The 20535-nt window shown below is 44.9% G+C and overlaps 1 protein-coding gene across 3 annotated transcripts in view; it reads left to right on the top strand.

Moving 5' to 3' along the window:
• The window catches only part of VSTM2A (V-set and transmembrane domain containing 2A), a 64176-nt gene extending 45201 nt beyond the window's left edge, over window positions 1-18975 (top strand). The window contains exon 5 of one of the 3 annotated variants that reach the window (XM_056857592.1): window positions 18810-18975. In XM_056857592.1, coding sequence (XP_056713570.1) covers window positions 18810-18898 — 89 coding nt within the window. In that variant the 3' untranslated portion in view covers window positions 18899-18975. The other 2 variants (XM_056857593.1, XM_056857594.1) reach the window with 2 other exon arrangements.
• Window positions 18976-20535: the final 1560 nt, after the last annotated feature.

The raw sequence follows: 20535 nt of genomic DNA, 5'->3' as shown, positions 1-20535 counted from the left end.
GAGGGTGGACTCTATTGTATTGCATACCTCCTGGGGTCCCTCCCCTTTCCAAATCCCACCCTCCCCAGGCTCCACCCCCCAAACCTCCAGGACTTTCTCAGCCCAGAGTTGGCAACTCAAATTTTAGCTGATCTCCGGACTACAGAGATCAGTTCCCATGGAGGAAATGGCTGTTTTCAAGGGGGGTGCCTGTGGCAGTATATCCTGCTGAGGTCCCTTGCCAGGTTCCAACACCCCCCCCCCAAGTCTCTAGGAATTTCCTGAGATGGAGATAGCAACCCTAAACGAAAGTGTGCCTGAACTTCAGCAACCTGTTATTTGAACTACATTTGCACAACTTGTTTCCTGCTCTGGTGGTTAAAAAGTGGGGGAAGAGGGTAAAGCAGACCAGAAAACGTGCCCAGTTTCTTAATTTGTACAGGAGTTATTTAAACAAAAGAAAAAGAAAAACAGAGTCCTAAGCAAAGAATATTGTCGAAGGCTTTCATGGTCAGAGTTCATCGGTTCTTGTAGGCTATCCAGGCTGTGTGACCGTGGTCTTGGTATTTTGTTTCCTGACGTTTCGCTAGCAGCTGTGGCAGGCGCCACAGCTGCTGGCGAAACGTCAGGAAAGAAAATACCAAGACCATGGTCACACAGCCCGGATAGCCTACAAGAACCTAAGCAAAGAATTCATAGGGGATGTTAGTGAATATTGAGGCCCAGGCAAAAGGAATTATATCCAAATAGGGTTGTTACTGTCCTCTAGGTGGGGCCTGGAGTTAACCTGATTACGGAAGTCAGGTCCCTCTTGGCCACCAGCAGGAGGTTTTTGGGGCGAAGACTGAGGAGGGTGGGATTTGGGGAGGGATTTCAATGCCATAGAGTCCAATTGCCAAAGTGGCCATTTTCTCCTGGTGAACTGATCTCTATTGGCTGGAGATCAGTTGTAACAACAGGAGATCTCCGGCTAATAACTGGAGGTTGGCAACTCTACCAATTACGGAGGTCCGGTCCACTGGAGGAAGTGGCTGCTTTGGAGGGCAAACTCTATGGCATCACATTCCCGTCGAGTTCTCTCCTCTCCCAAAATTGTACCCTCCCTGGGCTTTGCCCTCCAATCATCAGGAATTTCCCAATCCTGAGTCAGCAACTCTACATCCAATAGTGTCAGAGAAAATCACTTTAAATTAATTTTTAAAGGAGAGTTTCCCTCCTCTCTCCTTTTGCCTCACCAGCACCGGCCTCTAGCTGTCACACAGCATTGCCAACAGGCCTGGAGAAAAACGACCCATTCCTTTGACAGAGGCTTAATGGGATGTTATTTTCCATGCCATGAAATGGCCATTGCTACACCATAAGCCTCTATTAAGGGGCCGTGATATTTTTCTCCAGGCCTGTTGGAAACCCATCAGCCATGTGTTCACACACCACCATACTTCTAGTAATCTCAGTTAGGCAACAGAAACAGGATTTTCAACCCATGTAGGGAAAAACATTTTAAAAAACAGAATTGTTGTGGGGGAGGGGATAGCATATCTAATACTTTCTTATCAAGCCTAAACTTATTTTACTGCTTTAACCATATAAAATAAAAATTTTATAAATTAAGTTAGCACATAAAGTTGCGTATTTGTTTGGCATATTTATGAAATTTAAAAGTATGGGCACTTTATAGTTTTCTAAACGCAAAAGTTCAAATACGCACAATTGTAGAGAGAGGAGCACGTGTATCCGAGGGTTTAACTGCACATTATAATTTCTAACATGTCCACAGACCTGCCTCACTGCAGGGAAAGTCATTTTATAATCTGCAGAAGCTGATTTGTCTCAGGACCATGACAGCAGGGGAGGAAAATCTCCTTCACCATGCTGTTTTTCCAAGCCAAAACAGTCCTGGAATAGAGTTGCCAACCCCCAGGGGGTGAGCAAAACGAAAACAAAGGCACCTCCGTGCCTATACCAAATAGGGTTAGAAATTAGCACGGGAAAGTGGTACACAAATGCACATAAACAGGTTGCAAAAAACAAATCTGTAATGAGTAATGAAGATGGAAAGAACAAAACAAGTGTACAACATGAAAACTTAGCAACTAAGTGACTGGTTATGTACAAATATACAGGTAAGCATGAAACAGTCTATTGGTGTGTATCTGGAGGCAAAAAGTCCTCTTCTGAGTTTCAAAATTAATCAGTTCAGCAGGATATCCAATAGTAGGTATAAGTCCAAAAGCTAGGGGACAGCCGTTTCACATTCGTTTCTTCAGCCCCACATTGCATCATTCATTTTGTAGTAAGTCAATTACATATACAAGTCCATTTCAATTCAACATTCTGCAGCAGCACTGTCAACAGGTTCCCAATGGGATACTAGTATCCTTTTACCTCTGAGCCACCTCCTTACTACAAAATGAATGATGCAATGTGGGGAGATTACAACTGCTCTCCAGGCTAAAGAGATCTGTCCCCCTGGAGCAGGGGTCGCCAAACTCATTAGTCAAGAGAGCCAAATATCAACAGTACAACGATTGAGATTTCTTTTGAGAGCCAAATTTTTTTAACTCAAACTATATAGGTAGGTACACTGTTTATTAACTTAATGAACTTTAATTAAAATTTAGCAGAAGTGGAAACCAGTAGAGCACCTACTGCACAGTGGGGTGGTGAATGGCTGTGGGGAGAGTGTAACCCCCCCCCGTTCCTTTTGAAAGAGGCACAAAGTAGCAGGAAGAGGGGAAACCTGTAGTAATAGGCCAGGGGAGGGCTAACAATTGCCAGACAAAAAGGCCCACTGTTTTCTCCCCCCCCCATCACCCAGCGAGGGTCCAGATGTCCAGGGATCCCAGGCACAGAGGAAGAGGCCAGCAGGTCCCCGGTCTGTGTGTGTTCCATGCAAACAAACAAGGGGGAGATGCACAGTCCATCCTTCCTTCCCCCCACCACGGACATGCCAGTTTCCTCCTGGCCAGAGGGAGGGGCAGGTGCTCACCCCCCCCCCCACCATTCTGGGACCGATGGGCTCCAGATTCAGGGCAGGCAGGCGGGTGCCCGGGCAAGGTGGCTTGGCTGGAGGAGCCCCCCCCAGCTGGGGGTCCGGCAGGCAGGGCCGCGTACCAGGCGGCTTCCACGGGGGGGGGAGAAAGGAGAAAGTCCCCCAACTGCCCCTCCCTCCCTCCCTCCCTCGAGGCCACGGCGCCAGCCCCCTCCCCCCTCCCAGGGGCGGCCTGAGCACGGCCTTGGGCCCGCTCTGCAGCCCTGGGGGCAAGAGCGGCCGTACCGAAAGAGAGGCCCGCGCGGCAGGGAGGGGGGAGGTGGCGGCCGCTGGGGCAGCTCGCTCTCTGCCTTCCCCTCCCCTCCGGGCTGCGAGTGGCCTCAAGCAAGAAAGGCGCTGCGCGGGGCTTCCTCGTCCGGGCGAAGCGCGTCCAAAGCAATGAGAATTTCTCTCGAGCCTTTCTGAAGAGGGACTCGAGGAGCCAACAGCAGAAGCCAAGAGGCAGCGGGTGGGCTTACCGTGCAAATATCGAAACGGCGGCTGCTCCCTCCGCTGCTTAAGAAACCCCCAATCCCCACAGCAGGCCAGCCAGCAGCAGCAGCATGTGGTCGCTCCTTTGTAATTCGAGTGCCTCCTGCTCAGACTTCTCCCCACAGCAGGCCCGCCAGCAGCAGCGGCACGTGGTCGCTCCTACATAATCCAAGCGCCTCCTGCGCAGACTCTCTCCCACCCCCCGCCCCTTTCGCTACTCAGCCGGGCCTGGACATGGAAAGAGCCGCACTCAAGGGCTCAAAGAGCCGCATGCGGCTCGGGAGCCGGACTTTTGCGACCCCTGCCCTGGAGAAAACAGCTGCTTTGCAGGGTGGACTCCATGGCATTACACCCTGCTGAGGTCTCTCCCATCCCCAAACTCTCCCTTCCCCACAGCTCCAGTCACCAATTTAAACATGCAAAGATTTGGCCAACTTTACTATTGGAATACAAGATGGTGACTGTTCATAAGCGTAATGGTTTCAGATAGGTTTGGTTCTTTTTCTTTCTCTAGAGTTCCTTAAATAGACCTGGCTACACAGGCTTGTTTTCTTCACTGGCCACTTAGGCTTGTAACTTCCACCCAGAACACAGATTTCTCTCCCAGCACTCTATAGCCCCTTCCTCCACCTCCTTCCTCCACATGCACTCGGCTCAGCATCCCCTCTGACACACAAAACCTCCCTCTGAACCGCACAGTCAACTCTGCCCTCTGGGGTGCAGCTATAGGGTTGCCAGATGCCTGTTAATGGTGGGCAATTGCCTGCCAATTAACAGGCCTGCCTGCAGCTCCTCAGCTGGCTGGCGGGGGGAATCAGGCCAGCAAAAAGGGGGACAATCTGCACACACATGCGGTGTCACACAGCCCAATAATGTCCCGGGGTAAACTGGAAAGCATAGAGTTTGGGAAGAATATGCTAGAGCATCCCCATCACTTCTGGGTTTGGAGGGGAAGTCTAGCACATTCCTCCAAAAACTCTCTGGTTTCCATAGAGTTTTTTGAGGGACATGGTAGAGCATCCCCATCACTTCCGGGTTTACCCACATAGGGACATTATACTGCATGCTCTTGAATGCCCCCCCCCCAAAAAAAAACTCCCGCCAGTGGCAAAAAGGGACCTGGCAACCCTATCCAGCTACCATCCAATCAGAACACACTTCCCTTACCGGTACAGCCCCCCCTTCTTACTTTACAGGCTGACATTTTAACCCACAGCAACACACCTATACAACTCCACATTAGAACACAGAAATAAAACACACTCAACATATTTACATAGTGAAACACCACAAAGGAGTTTGACACGTTTAGCTGCCAGGTATTCCTTGGCCACCCTGACCTGGATGGCCCAGGCTAGCCTGATCTCGTCAGATCTCAGAAGCTAAGCAGGGTCAGCCCTGGTTAGTATTTGGATGGGAGACCGCCAAGGAAGTCCAGGGTTGCTGTGCAGAGGAAGGCACTGGCAAACCACCTCTGTTAGTCTCTTGCCATGAAAACCCCCAAAAGGGGTCGCCATAAGTCGGCTGCGACTTGAAGGCACTTTACACACACACATTCCTTGGCCATCTGTGTTCTCCTTTGTGATCTGGACACACTAGTCTCTAACATGTTGCTTTGGGCTTGGATCAGGGCCTCAGGTGTTAACAGCAGCCATTAGGAATACCTCATTTCTAGGTATGCAAGAACTGTGTGCGAGAACTGAATTGTGCATTTTGTTCGGAGGTGGCACATCATGTTGAAGGAGCAGCCAAGACCGGAATTAGGGTTTTAAAAACAGCAACAACAAAACTTTGCAGTAGTCTTCTGTGATGAAGTCATATTAAGATGCAGTTTGGGGAGGGAGTTTGAACAGCAACCTAGTAACAGAAGGGGAAGTATAAGAACCCTCTATTATAGATGGATTAAAATACGTCAGTTTTGTTTCTGAAATGAAAATTACTTTCCCACCAATGCATGCTCTGATCCAAGTTAGATTATAAATGCTGGCCAAATCTCATGGGATCCCAGGGACATTGTCACATTTTAAGGACATGCCTGATCCTATTAATGTCAAGGGAGATGGAACAATCCTTTCTTACTTGCTGATGTATTTGTATGGGGCAGTGAGAAGCACTACAAGATTGAGTTTCCTCCAGATTTAGGATATTTTGATAACGGTTGATGCATTTACAAATACAGACTATCACAAACCTATTATTCAACTGTTAATCCTACTTCAGGTCCTTGTTACACAGGAGTTACACCTCAAACATACTTCAGCAAGAGCCAGTTCACACACAGACAGAAGCTCTTTTCTTTTCTTTCTTTCTTTCTTTCTTTCTTTCTTTCTTTCTTTCTTTCTTTCTTTCTTTCTTTCTTTCTTTCTTTCTTTCTTTCTTTCTTTCTTTCTTCACAGTGTTTTTCCGCAGTGGGGACTCAAAACCACTTACATGGCTATACTCCATTTTATCCTCGCAACAACCTTGTGATGTAGGTTAGGCTGAGAGTGTCTGACTGGTCCAAGGTCACCCATGAAGTTTCCATGGCAAAGTCAAGATTCCAACCTGCTGGTCCCTCCCTTCCCTCACATGTTCCCTTCCACTCCCTCCCTCCCCAAACTCTGTCCTCCCCACTCTCCAACCTTACATCTCCAGGGATTTTCCAACCTAGAGTTGGCAGCCCTAAATAAGGTTGCCAACCCCCAAGTGGCACCTGGAGATCTCCCACCATTACAACTGATCTCCAAACAATCAAGATCAGTTCACCTTGAAAAAATGTCTGCTTTGGAGGGTGGACTCAGTGGCATTATACCCTGCTGAGGTCCCTCCACTCCTGCCCAGGCTCCACCGCCCAAATCTCCAGGTATTTCCCAGCCTGGAGATGGCAATCCTAGCACTAAAAAAGGTATAAATGTTGTAATGATCTGCATGGATTCATAGTGGGGCAATTCCTTTAGAACTGATTTTTGCAGAGTATGCAGTTTTGAAAAAATGTTGAAAATAGAGGCATTTTTTGATAATGCTGAAAATGTTCCATGAATCGATTTCAATCCGCCCTAATAAAACTATGGCATTTGTTTTTAAAGTAAACAGAGATCTCAAAAAAAGCATTGATGCTAAATCAAGTTTTGTTCAATAGGGATATGCTTTTTTGTTTCCATTTTGTTCTGTTTTTGTTTACATAATATTTGTTTTATCTTGTATCATTAATGCATCCAATTCATTGTAGGGTTGCCAACCTCCAGGTGTGGCCTGGAGACCTCCTGGAATTACAACAGATCTCCAGACTACAGAGATTAGTGCCCCTGGGAAGAAATGGTTGTTTTGGAGGGTGGACTCTATGGCATTGTTTCCCGCTGAGGTGCCTGTCCGCAGGCTCCAACCAAAATCTCCAAGAATTTCTCCACCTGGAGTTGGCAACCCTAGTCCATTGTCAATTCCAACTGGTTTCAATGGGAAACCAATTTCTGTCAACAGCGGCTTGTTTTCTGTCCAATGTGAATGATGGTGTCAGGCCTTGAATCTCTTGCCATGTGGCAGAGGACTCCTTGCAGATCATGCAGAAGCAGACATCTGGCACCCCCAGCAATTGGGCAGGGCAGGGAAACATCAGGCACCCAAAGGAAGGCCGGCAGAGTTACCAGAGTTACCAAAGGCCGCTGGCGTTTGGAGGGTTTGAGTCCTAAAGTGGCCACGGTGACACAACACTTCTAGTGGTAAACACGGGAGTGATGTAACTGCATCACACACGGCCGCATGTGCATGTGTTCCCTGCTCCAGAGCAGCCCGGTGGATTGGCAGGCAATTACCCGCTGAAACCATCCACCTGGCAACCTTACCTGTATGGTCCCTTCCAACTATATGATTTCTATGGCTTAGGAGAGCTGGCCCCTCAAATCACACACACACACACACACACACACACACACACAAGCCCTTGGCCTAACCAATCAAACACCAGGCCTGTTTGTACTGGGCATCAGCATAGAGTAGGTAGTCTAAAACCCCACCATTTTTTATTGCAGTAAAATAAGGTCTTGGGGAGGATCTAAAGACATGCAAGCCAAAAAGTAATCCTTTCCAGAGGGCTAAGACTGCAAGGCCTCTGCACATGTCCAAAGAACTTTCCTCATAGTAACAACACACATCTATCTACCTGGTCCTGCCTTGGGGACCAACAGTTGGGTAGAAAGGTGGCATAGAGAACTTTTAAATTAAAAAAAAAAGAAACAAAGAAACTAGTGGACAATTTCTAGGTTGGAGGGAAAGATTTACAAGGAGGTGTAATTTAGGAATCTTAGTAGTTAAGGCACGGATTAACTGTTATCCTCCCCTCCCCACTTTACCATTACAGTCTTGAATCAGGTCCCCAATTTTATGGCCTGCAACATTTTGAGAGAAGAATATAGATGCACTAATTCAATCTAGAAAGGACTCCTAGTATGATCACCAGCAAATCTCTTTTCCCTGGGATGCCACATTCCAGAGATACGGCTTCTTCAAAGACTATTAAGGCATACACATTGGTAATAACTACTGCACATGTAAACTGGAGATGAGAGACATTTATTTAATTTTTGTTTTATTTTATTTATGTTATTTATAGTCCTTTCTCACTGAGACTCAAGGGACTCAACCGTGCGCTGCTGACTGCAACCTGTAAACAGAACCAGTATGGTGTAGTGGATTTTAATGTTGGACTAGAATCTAGGAAAAGCAGGTTTGAATCCACACTCTGCCATGGAAACTTGCTGGGTGACCTTGGGCCAGTGATACACTCTCAGCCTACCTCACAGGGTTGTTGTAAGGATAAAAATGGAGGTGGGAGGATGATATAAGCCACTTTGGGGAGAAAGGTGATACATAAATAAAGTAAATAAATAAATAATCAGTAATTTAACAGGACGATGTGTGTGTGTGTTAAGTGCCACCAAGTTGCTATCAACTTATGGCGACCCTATGAATAAATCACCTCTAAAACACCCTATCGTTAACATTCTTACTCAGGTCTTGCAAACTGAGAGTGCATTCCTTTTTTAAAAAAATAATTTTTAGTGTTTTTTCAAATATACAGAAAAGAAAAGGGATAAGGGGTAAAAGGGAAACATAATATGATATGATAACATTTTGTGTGTGCCTGTGACCCTGACAATACTCATTTTTGTAATCAAGTATTTTCTTTATCATTTATGAGTCATTATATCACTATATTTCTTCTGAATTAAAAAAATACTTTCCATCTATCATTATATTTCTACACTTAATTCTACACCGTATTTCGATGTATGATTATTATATACACAAGTCTTGTTAATTACCAAATTAGAATAAAATCACCTAAATATAAACAATCTTAACCATACTTATTGTAGAAGGGTTGCCATTTCAGTTGGTGTTCTTCATGTTGTCTTCCTTGTAACTGATCAGTAAGCTTTGCCATAGTAGCGAATTCCATCACTTTGGTAATCCATTCTGTCAGACTGGGTAACTCTTTGTTTTTCCAATATCTTGCGTAAACAATTCTCGCTGCGGTGGTCGCATATTGAAAAAATTCTTTTTGTACAGCTCGTAACTGAGCTGGGATCATCCCCAAGAGCATAAATTTAGGATTTAAGTCAAAATTCGTCTGAAGAGTTGTCATGATCTCATTATGTATTTGCTTCCAGTATCTCTGAGCTTTTTTACAAGTCCACCATTGATGAAAGAAAATCCCTTCTGTCTCTGAGCATTTCCAAATCTGACCGTGGTGACCGTGGTGACTGTGGTGACCAGGGTTTCGAAAGACACTGTCCTTCAGTGTTACTCCTCTGAAGATGCCTGCCACAGCTGCTGGCGAAATGTCAGGAAAGAAAATACCAAGACCACGGTCACACAGCCCGGATAACCTACAAGAACTGGGAAACCATTCTGTTTCTCCATATTCTGTCCTAAAAGTAGCCTCTTGTCCTAAGCACAGGTTGTGCATCAAAACAATCAGATATTGTGGCACACCCTTTCTTTTAAAACCAACCATAGCATTTTCATCCAACAGTCAAAAGAAACACAAGCTGATTTTCTTCTGAAATTCTCTCATATGCTCCAGTAACCAATGTCAATTTGCAATATGATCTCTAGTGCCTCTTCCTTTTCTGAATCCTGCTTGAAGATCTGACATTTTTTGTTCCATATATGGTAGAAGTCTTTGTTGTTAGATTTTAAGCATCACTTTACTCATGTAAGAAATTCACGCGATGGTCCGATAGTTGCTGAAATCTTTGACGTCTTCTTTTTCAGAATTAGAATGTAAATTGGCCATCTCTAGTCTGTGGGCCATTGTTTTGTTTTCCATATTTGTTGGCATATTCTTGTTAAGATTACGCTGGAATTTGTTTCTGTGGCTTGGAATAGGTCTATTGATATCCCATCTTCACCTGGTGATTTGTTTCTCCCAATTGCTCTCATTGCAGCTTTCACTTCACTTTCTTAGCTGTAGGTTCTTCCTCAAAATATTTTCCTTGGAAGGAATCTACCATCTTTTCTATAGTTCTTTAGTGTATTATTTCCACCTTTCATTATTTTTCCAGTTCAGTCAATGTACTTCCCATGCTGATTTTTCAGCATGCCTAACTATGATTTAAATTTCTCTTTGATTTTTTAAATCTTGTGAAACAGATCTTTTATTCTTTCTTTTTTCTCTTCCGTTTGTTCACTCTAGTTATTATAGTAGTTTTCTTTGTCTCTACGTGTGAGTCATTGGAATGCTGCATTTAGACTTTTGATTCTGTTTCTGTCACTTTTTTACTTTTTCTCCTCATCTATCATTAGCAATTTTAAGAGTTCCCTCAGTCATCCATTGAGGCTTTTCAATTCTTTTTTGGCTACAGGAATAGTTTTTGCACATTCTTCCTTGATAATATCTGTGATTTCGACCCATAGTTTTTCTGGTTCACATTCACTTGAACTTAGTAATGCAAATCTTTTCTTTACACGGTCCTTAAATTCTTCAGGATTGTTACTTGGATTGTATTTTGGCAGTACGAATGTTCTGGTGTTTTTCTTCAGCTTTATTCTAATTTTCGATATTATGTATTACAGTCGGCTCCTGGTCTTGTTTTAGCAGAGAGAATAGAGCTTCTGATTATGTACTCTATTTGATTTCAGTATAATAGGACTAGGGCTGCAGAAATCTGAAACAAGACATAAGTACTAAATATAATATGTTAATGGAAGAAATGGTATTAGGTAAAGGTAAAAGTAGTGTGCAAGCACCGTGTCATTCCTGACCCAAGGGGTGACACCACATCCCAACGTTTACAAGAAATGGTATTACACAAATAAAACTATAATGCAGTGATAGCTTTCCTGACTTCCTCAGGCAGGCCATTCCATAGGGTGGGGGCCACTACAGAGAAGGCATGTGTCGGGGGGGGGGTGTTGGGTGGCACCTGTAGAAGGCCTTGTTCAGATCAGCAAAGTTGTGGCAGAGTATAGGAGAAGAGGCAGCCCTGCATATATGAGGGTCCAAGGACATAGGGCTGCCAACTCTAGGTTGAGAAAGTCCAGGAGATTTGGAGGTGGAGCCTGGGAAGGGTGGGGTTTGGGGGATGGAGGGACCTCAGAAGGGTACAGTGCCATAGACCCCACCCTCCAAAGCAACCACTTTCTCCAGGGCAACTGATCTCTATAGTCTGAAGAACAGTTGTAATTCTGGGACATCTCCAGGCCCCACTTGGAGCAGCAACCCTAGAATGGACACCTGTGCTCTCATGGTGGATGGTTGTCTACAGACCACTCCTCCATGAATTTGTCTTTAACTGACTATATATTCTTGGTGGTGGAAAGTGCCATCAAGTCACAGCTGACTTAAGGTGACCCCGTAGGGTTTTCAAGACAAGAGATCTTCAGAGGTGGTTTGCCATCGCCTGCCTCCGCGTTACGACCCTGGTATTCCTTGGAGGTCTCCCATCCAAACATTGACCAGGGCCAACCCAGTTTGGCTTACGAGATATGATGAGACCAGGCTAGCCTGAGCATATATATTCTTTGGTCAGGGCATATATATTCTTAGAAGGAGAAAAATTGTCTTCCAGATGTGTTATTATTGAAGCTTAGTTTTGAAAATGCTGGAAAGATAGCTCTGGTTTTTTATTTCAGCAAGCCAGGATAATTTTATGTTACTAACTAGAAAACTACTGTCTAACTAAGTTGCAAAGATAGAAGGTGGTTACTGTCTTTGGAAGAGAGGGTGCCAATGGTTGCCAATTCTCTCTCACACACATACACCCCGCAGGTCCCCTCTTCACTCTCTCTGCTATACATGAGGCTCTACCAACTAAAAAGGGGGCAGTGGGATGAAATGGGAGGGGGAAGTGTGAAACTCCCACTCTACAAGATCTGCACTGCAAGCAGCTTAGTCAGATGAAAGCCACTATGAAGTTCGGGTGATGCGTATTTGAGGACGATGCATTCCTTTATATCCCACTTTTCTCCCCCCATTGGGACTCAAAGTGGTTTTTAGAACATGGTTCTCCCCTCCTCTGTTTCCTCACAACAACAGTCCTGTGAGTATACCAGACGAGGGTGGAGAAACAGAAACAGAAAGATTAACAAGATTTTATCACAAGTAAAAGTTTCATGTGGACTCTAGTCCTCATCAGTCCTTCATAACAGAAGTCTCATACGATCGTTTCAAAGTCTCAAAATTCAAATCTTCATCAGTCCTTCCTGCATATCACAACAAATACATCCAACAATTGCTATTTTCCTGCAGCACCATTAAAAATCAATAAATAAATATATAACAATTTTTAACTTACATAACAGAAGTCTCATAAATTCCTATGTTATCATCCATGTTGCACAATCCCCTTAGGGTAAGGTTGCCAAAGTATTGCAATATCAAAATATCCCAAGCAGGGTAAAATTCAAAGTTCCTTCCTCTAAGGGTAAGGTCAGAAAAAGACTTAATTTCTGTTGCAAAGCACATAAGTTAAATACCTAGCAGGTCTGTGTGAAATGCAGAGCTCAGCTGATGCATCTGTGCCGCAGAACCGGCACCCTGGAAGCCTTAAAGAAATATCATTACAAAAAACATGACAAATCATTTTCTAAATTCAACCCATGAGGAGTAATGGTGTCCCAGCCTCAAAACCTTCTGCCAGTTGCCAGCAGGGACCTGGCAACCCTATGTGTGATGCCTGCCCTCACTGCCAGCAAGTCTCCCCGTTGGCCAGCTGATGGGCGGCAGGGGGCAGCGGCTGGGGTGGGCAATCTCCTGTCCCTGGCAGGGACTTACAAGCCCTATTTTTAAAACAAGTTCATGTGAATGCACAGGTGTGTGGGGAGGGGGGGAGTAGGGTTCAGGTGGCGGCCATTTTATCGTGTTCAAGAGACTGTGAATAGAGACCGGGAGCTCACAATTTGTACTTACGGGCTGGTTTCAGCCGTAGTTCAGAACCACCATTTGTGTTAATTTTGCTTCATTTCTGAGCCCAGAATGCAGTTTGCCTTCTCAAGGGTTGCTTTCATCACTGTGGTTAATGTTCAAAAAAATTTTTGTTATAGTTTTACCATTTCCACTCTGAGCAGCATCTCTGCAAAGGTGGCATAGAGGTTTTCTAAATTAATAAATGCAACTGGGGAACAAGCCGAGATTTAGCGAGGATGTCTACATTTCACGCATCATATGATGCCATAGTGAACCCTGGTTAATAAAGCAGCAACGAACCATGGTTTTGGTTCCTGGTTTCATGGTTCTTGTAGTTAGCAGAGTGGCCCATGTTTGGATGACCACACGGATCATAGTTTAATTGAACCATGGGTTTGGATCCAGCTATTGATGTTTCAAGGGAGGACAATTTCTCTTTGCAAAATTCACTTTTTAGCTATAGCCGTGGGTTTGCTCTTATTCTCTTTTTTTCTTTCTCAAAAGAGGGACTTCTCTTTGAAGATAAATCAATGCTCCCTTTTGTAACTTCAGCCCTTAAGGCTGTTTTATGTTTCAAGCCATACGGTGGTGCAGGACAGGAAGGCTTGGGAAGATGCTGCCTGCCTCTGAGCATCTGCAGAGTGAAATTCTGACATTCTGCAGACCCTCCTTTCCTGCCCCTCCTCGGTTCAAATTTCTCTTTGATCAAAAGGGAATTGGAAACGGACTCCAAATTCCTAAAAAGAGGAAGAGAAACAAATAGTAGGATTTTAGAAAGAAATGGGATAAAGTGGGGGCATTGACTGATCCCAGGCCATAGTAAATGAAACATAGAATCATGGAAAGGACCACCAGAGTCATCTAGTCCAACCCCTGCACAATGTAGGAAATTCACAACTACCTTCCACACACCCCAGTGACCCCTACTCCATGCCTAAAAGATGGCCAAAGTGCCCCCCTCATGATCTGCCTATGGTCATAGAATCAGCATTGCTGACAGATGGCCCTCTAGCCTCTGCTTAAAAACCTCCAGGGAAGGATAACTTAATTTCAACCCGTTGGTTCTGGTCCGACCTTCTGGGGCAACAGAAAACAACTCGGCACCTACCTCCATATGACAGCCCTTCAAGTACTTGAAGATGGTTATCATATCCCCTCTCAGTCTTCTCCTCTTCAGGCTAAACCTACCCAGCTCCTTCAACCTTTCCTCATAGGACTTGGTCTCCAGACCCCTCACCATCATTGTTGCCTTCCTCTGGACATGTCCCAGCTTGTCTACTGAGGATGCAAGCAGTTCAGAACCCAGCTTTGTTTGGCCAAACCTCTCTCTCCCTCTGCCCATTTGTAATTCGATGAAACTCAAAGTACTTTACACTTGTTACCGCAAACATTGCCCTGACCTGGATGGCCCAGGCTAGCTGGTTCTTGTCAGATCTCAGCTGCTCAGCAGGGTGGACCCTGGTTACTATTTCCATGGGAGACCATTAAAGAGGTCTACACAGAGGATGGTGACAGCCAACCACCTCTGCTCGCCTTTTGCCTTGAAAACCTGGCAGGGTTGCCATAAGTCAGCTTTTGGTGAAATCTAGTCACCCTACTTTCCCCAAGAGATTTTGTGAGCCTTACCAAATCCATTGGACTGATGACTGAACTTCTTGAATGTTTTTCCTGAGGAGGAACCCCAGAATAACTTTGTATTTTGCTTGAGCATGTCCATGGAGGCAAATCGAGTTTTGATTTTACAGTCACTGTGCTCCAAAATCATGCCTGCATTTTATAGGGTTCTGTTATTTCAAAGAAAGGAGAACATAGAAGTTAATTGCAAAGGAGATCCAGTTTGAAATGTAGGCTTGCCAGATTGCTTGGATTGGCGGGCAATTGCCTGCCAATCCATTGGTCAGCTTGGAGCAGGGATCACACGAGTGCGCGGCCACATGTGTCTCAACTACATCACTTTTGGGTTATCCCCCAAAGCGCCGCATCGCAACAGTTTGAGTGGTAAAGCATCCCGTCCTGTCCCTTTGTGATGAACTTTGTGATTCCGGCGGTAAACCCAAAAGTGATGTAATTTTGACATGTGTGGCTGTGCGTGTGGGATTGTCAACCCAACCCCACCCCAAAAAACCTTCTGCCAGAGGAGAAGGGGAAACTGGCAACCCTATTGAAATGTCAGCTGGAGACCAAGCATTAGATAGAGGCACTCTCATTTTTTCACTTTAAATCAAACTTCACATAATTACTACAAATAATTCCTACTTATAAACCGGGAGAATGAGAGTATGTGTGTGAGAGAGATACTGACGAGGGAGATGTGGAACAACCTGATGTGGATCAAACAGACTTTCAGAAATGCTACGAAAATCTTACTAGAAATGTTGAGGTCCAATTGGCAGCTGTCAGAGGTTCCAGTTCTCTGTCGGTGAAAGGGTTGCCAACTGTGGGTTGGGAAGTCCCTGGAGATTTGGTGATGGAGCCTTGGGAAGCCGGGCTTTAGGGAGGGGAGGGACATCAGTGGGGTATAATGCCAGAGAATCCACCCTCCAAAGCAGCCCTTTTCAGCTGGGGGAACTGATCTCTGTAGTCTGGAGGTCAGTTGTAATTCTGGGAGATCTCCAGGCCCCACCTGGAGGTTGGCAACCCTAGATGGCGATGCCCCAGGGTAACCTCATTCCATGACTCATTAATTGGTGCTCCGATCGTTATACTGATGCCATTTCAAAAGACAGCGAAAGGCTGATGGGGGAGGAGCAATTTCAAGCCTCAAATGGTGGTGTTTGCAAATTAGAATATAATAAGCAATTGGAGAATTAAGGAACGGTAATAATGATCTGCCACAATGTCTCCCCCACCCAGAACTGCATTTTAAAAGGGTGGATTTAAGTGCTTTTACATGTACTCTGTTGCTCATATGCAAAGCTACAGTTGTAGAGGTGACACAGAGCTAGGGTTGCCAACCTCCCGGTTTTGGGGGGGGTGTGGAAATCTCCTGGAATTACAGCTGATCTCCAGCCTGCATAAATTGCTTAATTATTATATATTTATTTAAAGCATTTATTCCACTTCTCCTGGAGCAAATGGCTGCTTTGGAAGGGGAACTGCATGGCCTTGTGACCACTCAAGGTCCCTCTCCTCCCTAAGCGCCACTCTCCCAGGCTCCACCCTCAACTCTCCAGGCATTTCCGAACCCAGAGTTGGTAACTCTACACAGTGACTAGGAAGATGCACATATGCAATTCTACTGATCTCGCTATTCAGAATTGCGAAGGGTGAAATGTTCCTCCCTTTAAAATATATATATATATATATCAATTTTACCAACTTATTTTAAGGAACCTACCGGGAGCGCTGCATAAGGCAAGCAATCTTGTCTAGTCGAGGATGACATCTGCTAGAAGCAATATACAGAACTGTGATATTGGTTCAGTTGTTTTCCTTTCAAACTTCTTTACACATTCAGGTCTGCTTTAAATTACATGTGCCTTGTCTGTCGCAATTTAAAATGCAGTGGAGAAGAAGTCCCCCACCACCTGAACAAACTGCGTAAAGCTTAGGGATACTCTGGCACCAGATTGAAAGCATCGGGGACTTGAATGTTCTTGGGCCAGGTCAGCATCTTGCTCGTCAGATATTCTTGATTCAGAAAGCATAGTTGATCATGAGAAAAGGATTTCCAGTTGTCATTTATTAGTGCGTTGAAAGCCGGGCCCCAACATAATTCATAATTCCCCTTTCTAAGAATGTAGGATAACATCCAGGCTACCGTAGGTGAATCACTCACAGCAAGGGTTGCCAACCTCAGTGTGTGACCTGGAGATCTCTTGGAATTCCTACTCATCTCCAGGCAACAGAGATCGGTTCCCCTGGAGAAAATGGCTGCTGTGGAGGGTGGACTCTATGGCAGTATACTGCACCGAGGTCCCTCCCCTCCCCAAGCCCTCCCCTCCCCAGGGCTCTACCCCCAAATCTCCAGGGATTTCCTAACCTGGAGCTGGCAACACTGCTCTCAGCCTCCCATGGCACAGCTACATATTATCATTGCCCCAGACAAAATGACCTCATAGATCCCGCGACCCTTCACACCTTATTTTTCACTGTAATATCCCTTCCATGGCAGCTTAATTATATCATGTTTAAACATGCAGATTTTCGCAGCCATGAAAGCTCCTGTACATTGATCTGCCAAAGGTGCAACACGGAACAAATAATTCTTGGAGTCAGCAAAGAATATTTTTACAATCTACAAGAATCTCTTTCAGAAATTACATCCTGAATGGTCACGACTGCCCCCCAGCACAACGTTACTATTGGTTTTTTGGTCTAATTGCAACGAATTCTTGTTTGAGACGTGGGCTGAAGACAGCCCGCCAGCCAGGTGAGGTGGCCTGCCAGGACGCTGATGCAGACACCTTTCCCTGCCATTGACTTTGTTAGGGGGTGACTCCAAACCAGGCAGCAAAACCTGGGGGTCCTCAGTGGACCTCTGTACATGGCTAGTGGGCTGTGTTTGGCTGCGTGGGCTACAAGTTGTGCAAACCTCATCCAAAATTGTATTGATAGGCATTGGCCACTCCTTTTCAGTAGCATCCCTTGTATTTTGAGTGTTCCATCTTATCTGGGCAGGACTTCCTCCGGTTTCAGTTGAATGAGTGAGATCCTTTAACTGGGGATTCTAAAAAGGAGTGAGAAGGTAGATCCACCTACCCCTGAATAGGTGTAAGAAACAACATGCTACAGACTTGTTTGCTCCCTTGTTATTGAATGTATAGCTATTATTATTATTATTATCATCATCTCAGGAGTTGTAGCTCAGTGGAAGAGTTTCTGCTTTGCATCTCCAATTAAAAAGGACCAGGTAGAAGGTCATGTGAAAGACCTCTACCTGAGACTGTGGAGAGCCGCTGCCAGTCCAAGTAGAAAAGACTGAGCTTGATAGACCAGTGATCTGGTTCACTATAAAGCAGTTTCTCTGGGAGATGGGAGAGCATCTGAGGTCCCAGGTTCAACCCCCAGTATCTCCCATTAAAAGGATCAGGTGGTAGGTGTTGTGAAAGACCTCCGCCCGAGACCCTGGAGAGCCACTTCCGGTCTGAGAAGACAATACTGATCTTGATGGACCAAGGGTCTGATTCAGTATAAGGCACCTTCATGTGTTCATGTGTGTTGTTATTATTGCTACTGTTGTTATTATTTTACAAACCCTTTCGCCTTGGCCTGCATAGCTTATGTCCCACCAAGCCAACCCACATACGGAGGCTCATGAGAGGCAGGGTGAGGCCCTCCTTTTTTGCGGCCAGCTAAAGACTGTAAAACTGGAGGGGGGGTCTTTGGAGAGCTCCTGTAGGCTACCACTCATGACTGCGGCACTGTGTTTGGCTTGATGGGTTGCCAGGTATGCAGACATGTCGATTTGTTGAAGGAAGCATTGGAAGTATTTGTCAGTCCACAAAGGACTGCTCTGCCAGGCATTAACATTGTCTTTGCAAAGTGACTTCACAGATCGTTTTGTTCCAAATGCTTTGAGGCCAGAGGTGTTTTCATTGGTTCCTCTTGGCCTACGGTAATTGGATTACACTGTTGAAAGAAAAAAAAGAGACATGCGAGAAAACAAAAGAACTTCCTTGTGGGACTGAAATCCTTTGTATGTGTTGTTATTTGCAGTGCATGCCAAGACAGTCATGGGCACAAGAGCCAAGCGGGCAAGCTAATTAAGTATATAAAAATGTATATGTTTAAACAGCCTTATAAAGGAGCATTGGAAATCTGCAAGATGAGCGAATATCTTATAACTTCTTCCGCAGGTGCGAGGATAGCTACAAGCCATGGACTTTCTGTCCTGCTTCTTGTTTGTGGCTTTGTGAAGGGTGCTTTGCTTTAATCTAAAAAGTGCTGACTTTTTTCCAATATCACTTTCTCTTCTTAAAGCAAAGAGCAAATCGCCTGTAAAACCTACGGAGCGGACTGCAAAGTTGACCCTAACTTCCAACCACCACCCTGCACCCAATGTACTCTAACTCTCTACACAAAAGGAGCACCTTCGTCAAGACACACACACAAAAAAACACAAAAACAAAACATTAAATGCATTTTTTTAAAAGAGAGAAGACGCAAAGCGGTTGTCTTCGTTTATTACTTTCTTTGGAACGTTATCACTGGTCTCTTGCGGGAGGGGAACTCGCATGGTGTAATCGAACGCTGTTTGGCGGGACGACGCTTTTCTTTTCTTCTTTTTTGGTTCAACGAAGGGAAGCATCCGATCTCCTTGACCATTCAGGGGGTTGCTGCTGTCTTTGGTGTTATAAAAAATGGATGCTTGCTTTTATACTTTGAAAAGCACTGCTCTCAGCAGAAGGCAAAGAGGATCCCAACTCCTCTCAAAACTCCAACTGTAAACTCACCAGAACTACCACAACAGCCGCACCTCCGTCACAATGGATGGAAATGCAGTTGTGCATGTTTGGAAAGTTGTCGCTTTTTTTATTCCTTCGATGGCAAATCAGTCAAGAATTCAAAACTACTAATCGCACATGAGGACTATATTTCCAGAAGACAAACAAGAAAAGTGTTGGCGTATCTCTTGCACATTCTTCTCTCGTTGATTTTTCCGTCCTGATTTGGTTTCTTACTTTTGTTTCTGTTTGAGAACGGCAGTTGCTGGCCTTGGCTTAACCCTGTGAAGCACTTGAAGGTTTCTATAAATACATCTTTTCTTTGTGCGTGTTCTCTATTTCAGTGTGTTTTCTCTATTTTTGCAACTCCTGTATATGCAAATCTAACTTAAATTCTGTAAATTGCTTCCAGTACGTGCGCTATAACTTCAGAACAGACATTCTGTGGTCCATCCTGCAAGCCAGTTTTGAATATTATCTCAGTGTGGTGCCACCAACTGACATCTCTGTTTCCGTTTCAACAAAAGCATTCATTTTAATTTGTAATTCAGTACTGTGTGGGATTTTGTAATTCATGCATTCCCTTTCCACTGGTCCGAGCCCTTGCAGATGGCAGTGCGGCCCTCTGTTTACTCTGTAAAAAAAATGCACATTAAAATTTGTTATGGTCTCTGAGCAGTGAATTATTTCAGTTGTGTGTATGCCATGTTGGAATCATTCACTGAATACCTTTAATGTATGATGTTTATTGATGATGAAGTGGTTTTATTGCCAGGAAAATGGAGCTCTGCTGCATGCAGAAATAAGGCCAAAAAGAATGAGGACTGTGATTAGGTGGCTGTTTTTTATAATGATGATTGGGAAAGAGAATTTGCTACACAGTCCCACAAAACTCACTCAGAAACCATGGGGGTGGGATGTGAGCTACTTTCCGCACCCTCTCTTAGGTCATTTATGCAGGGGTACCTTCACGCACGTTTGTTCCTGGTCTGTCTCGGTTGTTCCTTGGAGTTATGCATGAGTTTTCCCACCGTTAGAGACGATCTCGCTGCCAGCCCTCACAAATCCTGAGACTCCCCGTTCCTCTGAGAGCAAGCAGAGAGGTTTGCCTCGGCTACTTGGGCAGAAAACCGGTCCTGCAAGCCTTGTGGAATGGTCTTGTGTGCGTGTGTGTTGGGGGAGGGGTTGCCTACCTGGTTCTAAACGTTAAAGCTGAGCTTTGGGTTATCAGCTCTTACTGTGTTTTCTTCCACCCATCTGTG

This window comes from Euleptes europaea, chromosome 11 (assembly GCF_029931775.1).
Source record: "Euleptes europaea isolate rEulEur1 chromosome 11, rEulEur1.hap1, whole genome shotgun sequence".
In the NCBI taxonomy this organism is placed as follows: Eukaryota; Metazoa; Chordata; class Lepidosauria; order Squamata; family Sphaerodactylidae; genus Euleptes; species Euleptes europaea.
This window is presented reverse-complemented; position numbering and strand designations above follow the sequence as displayed.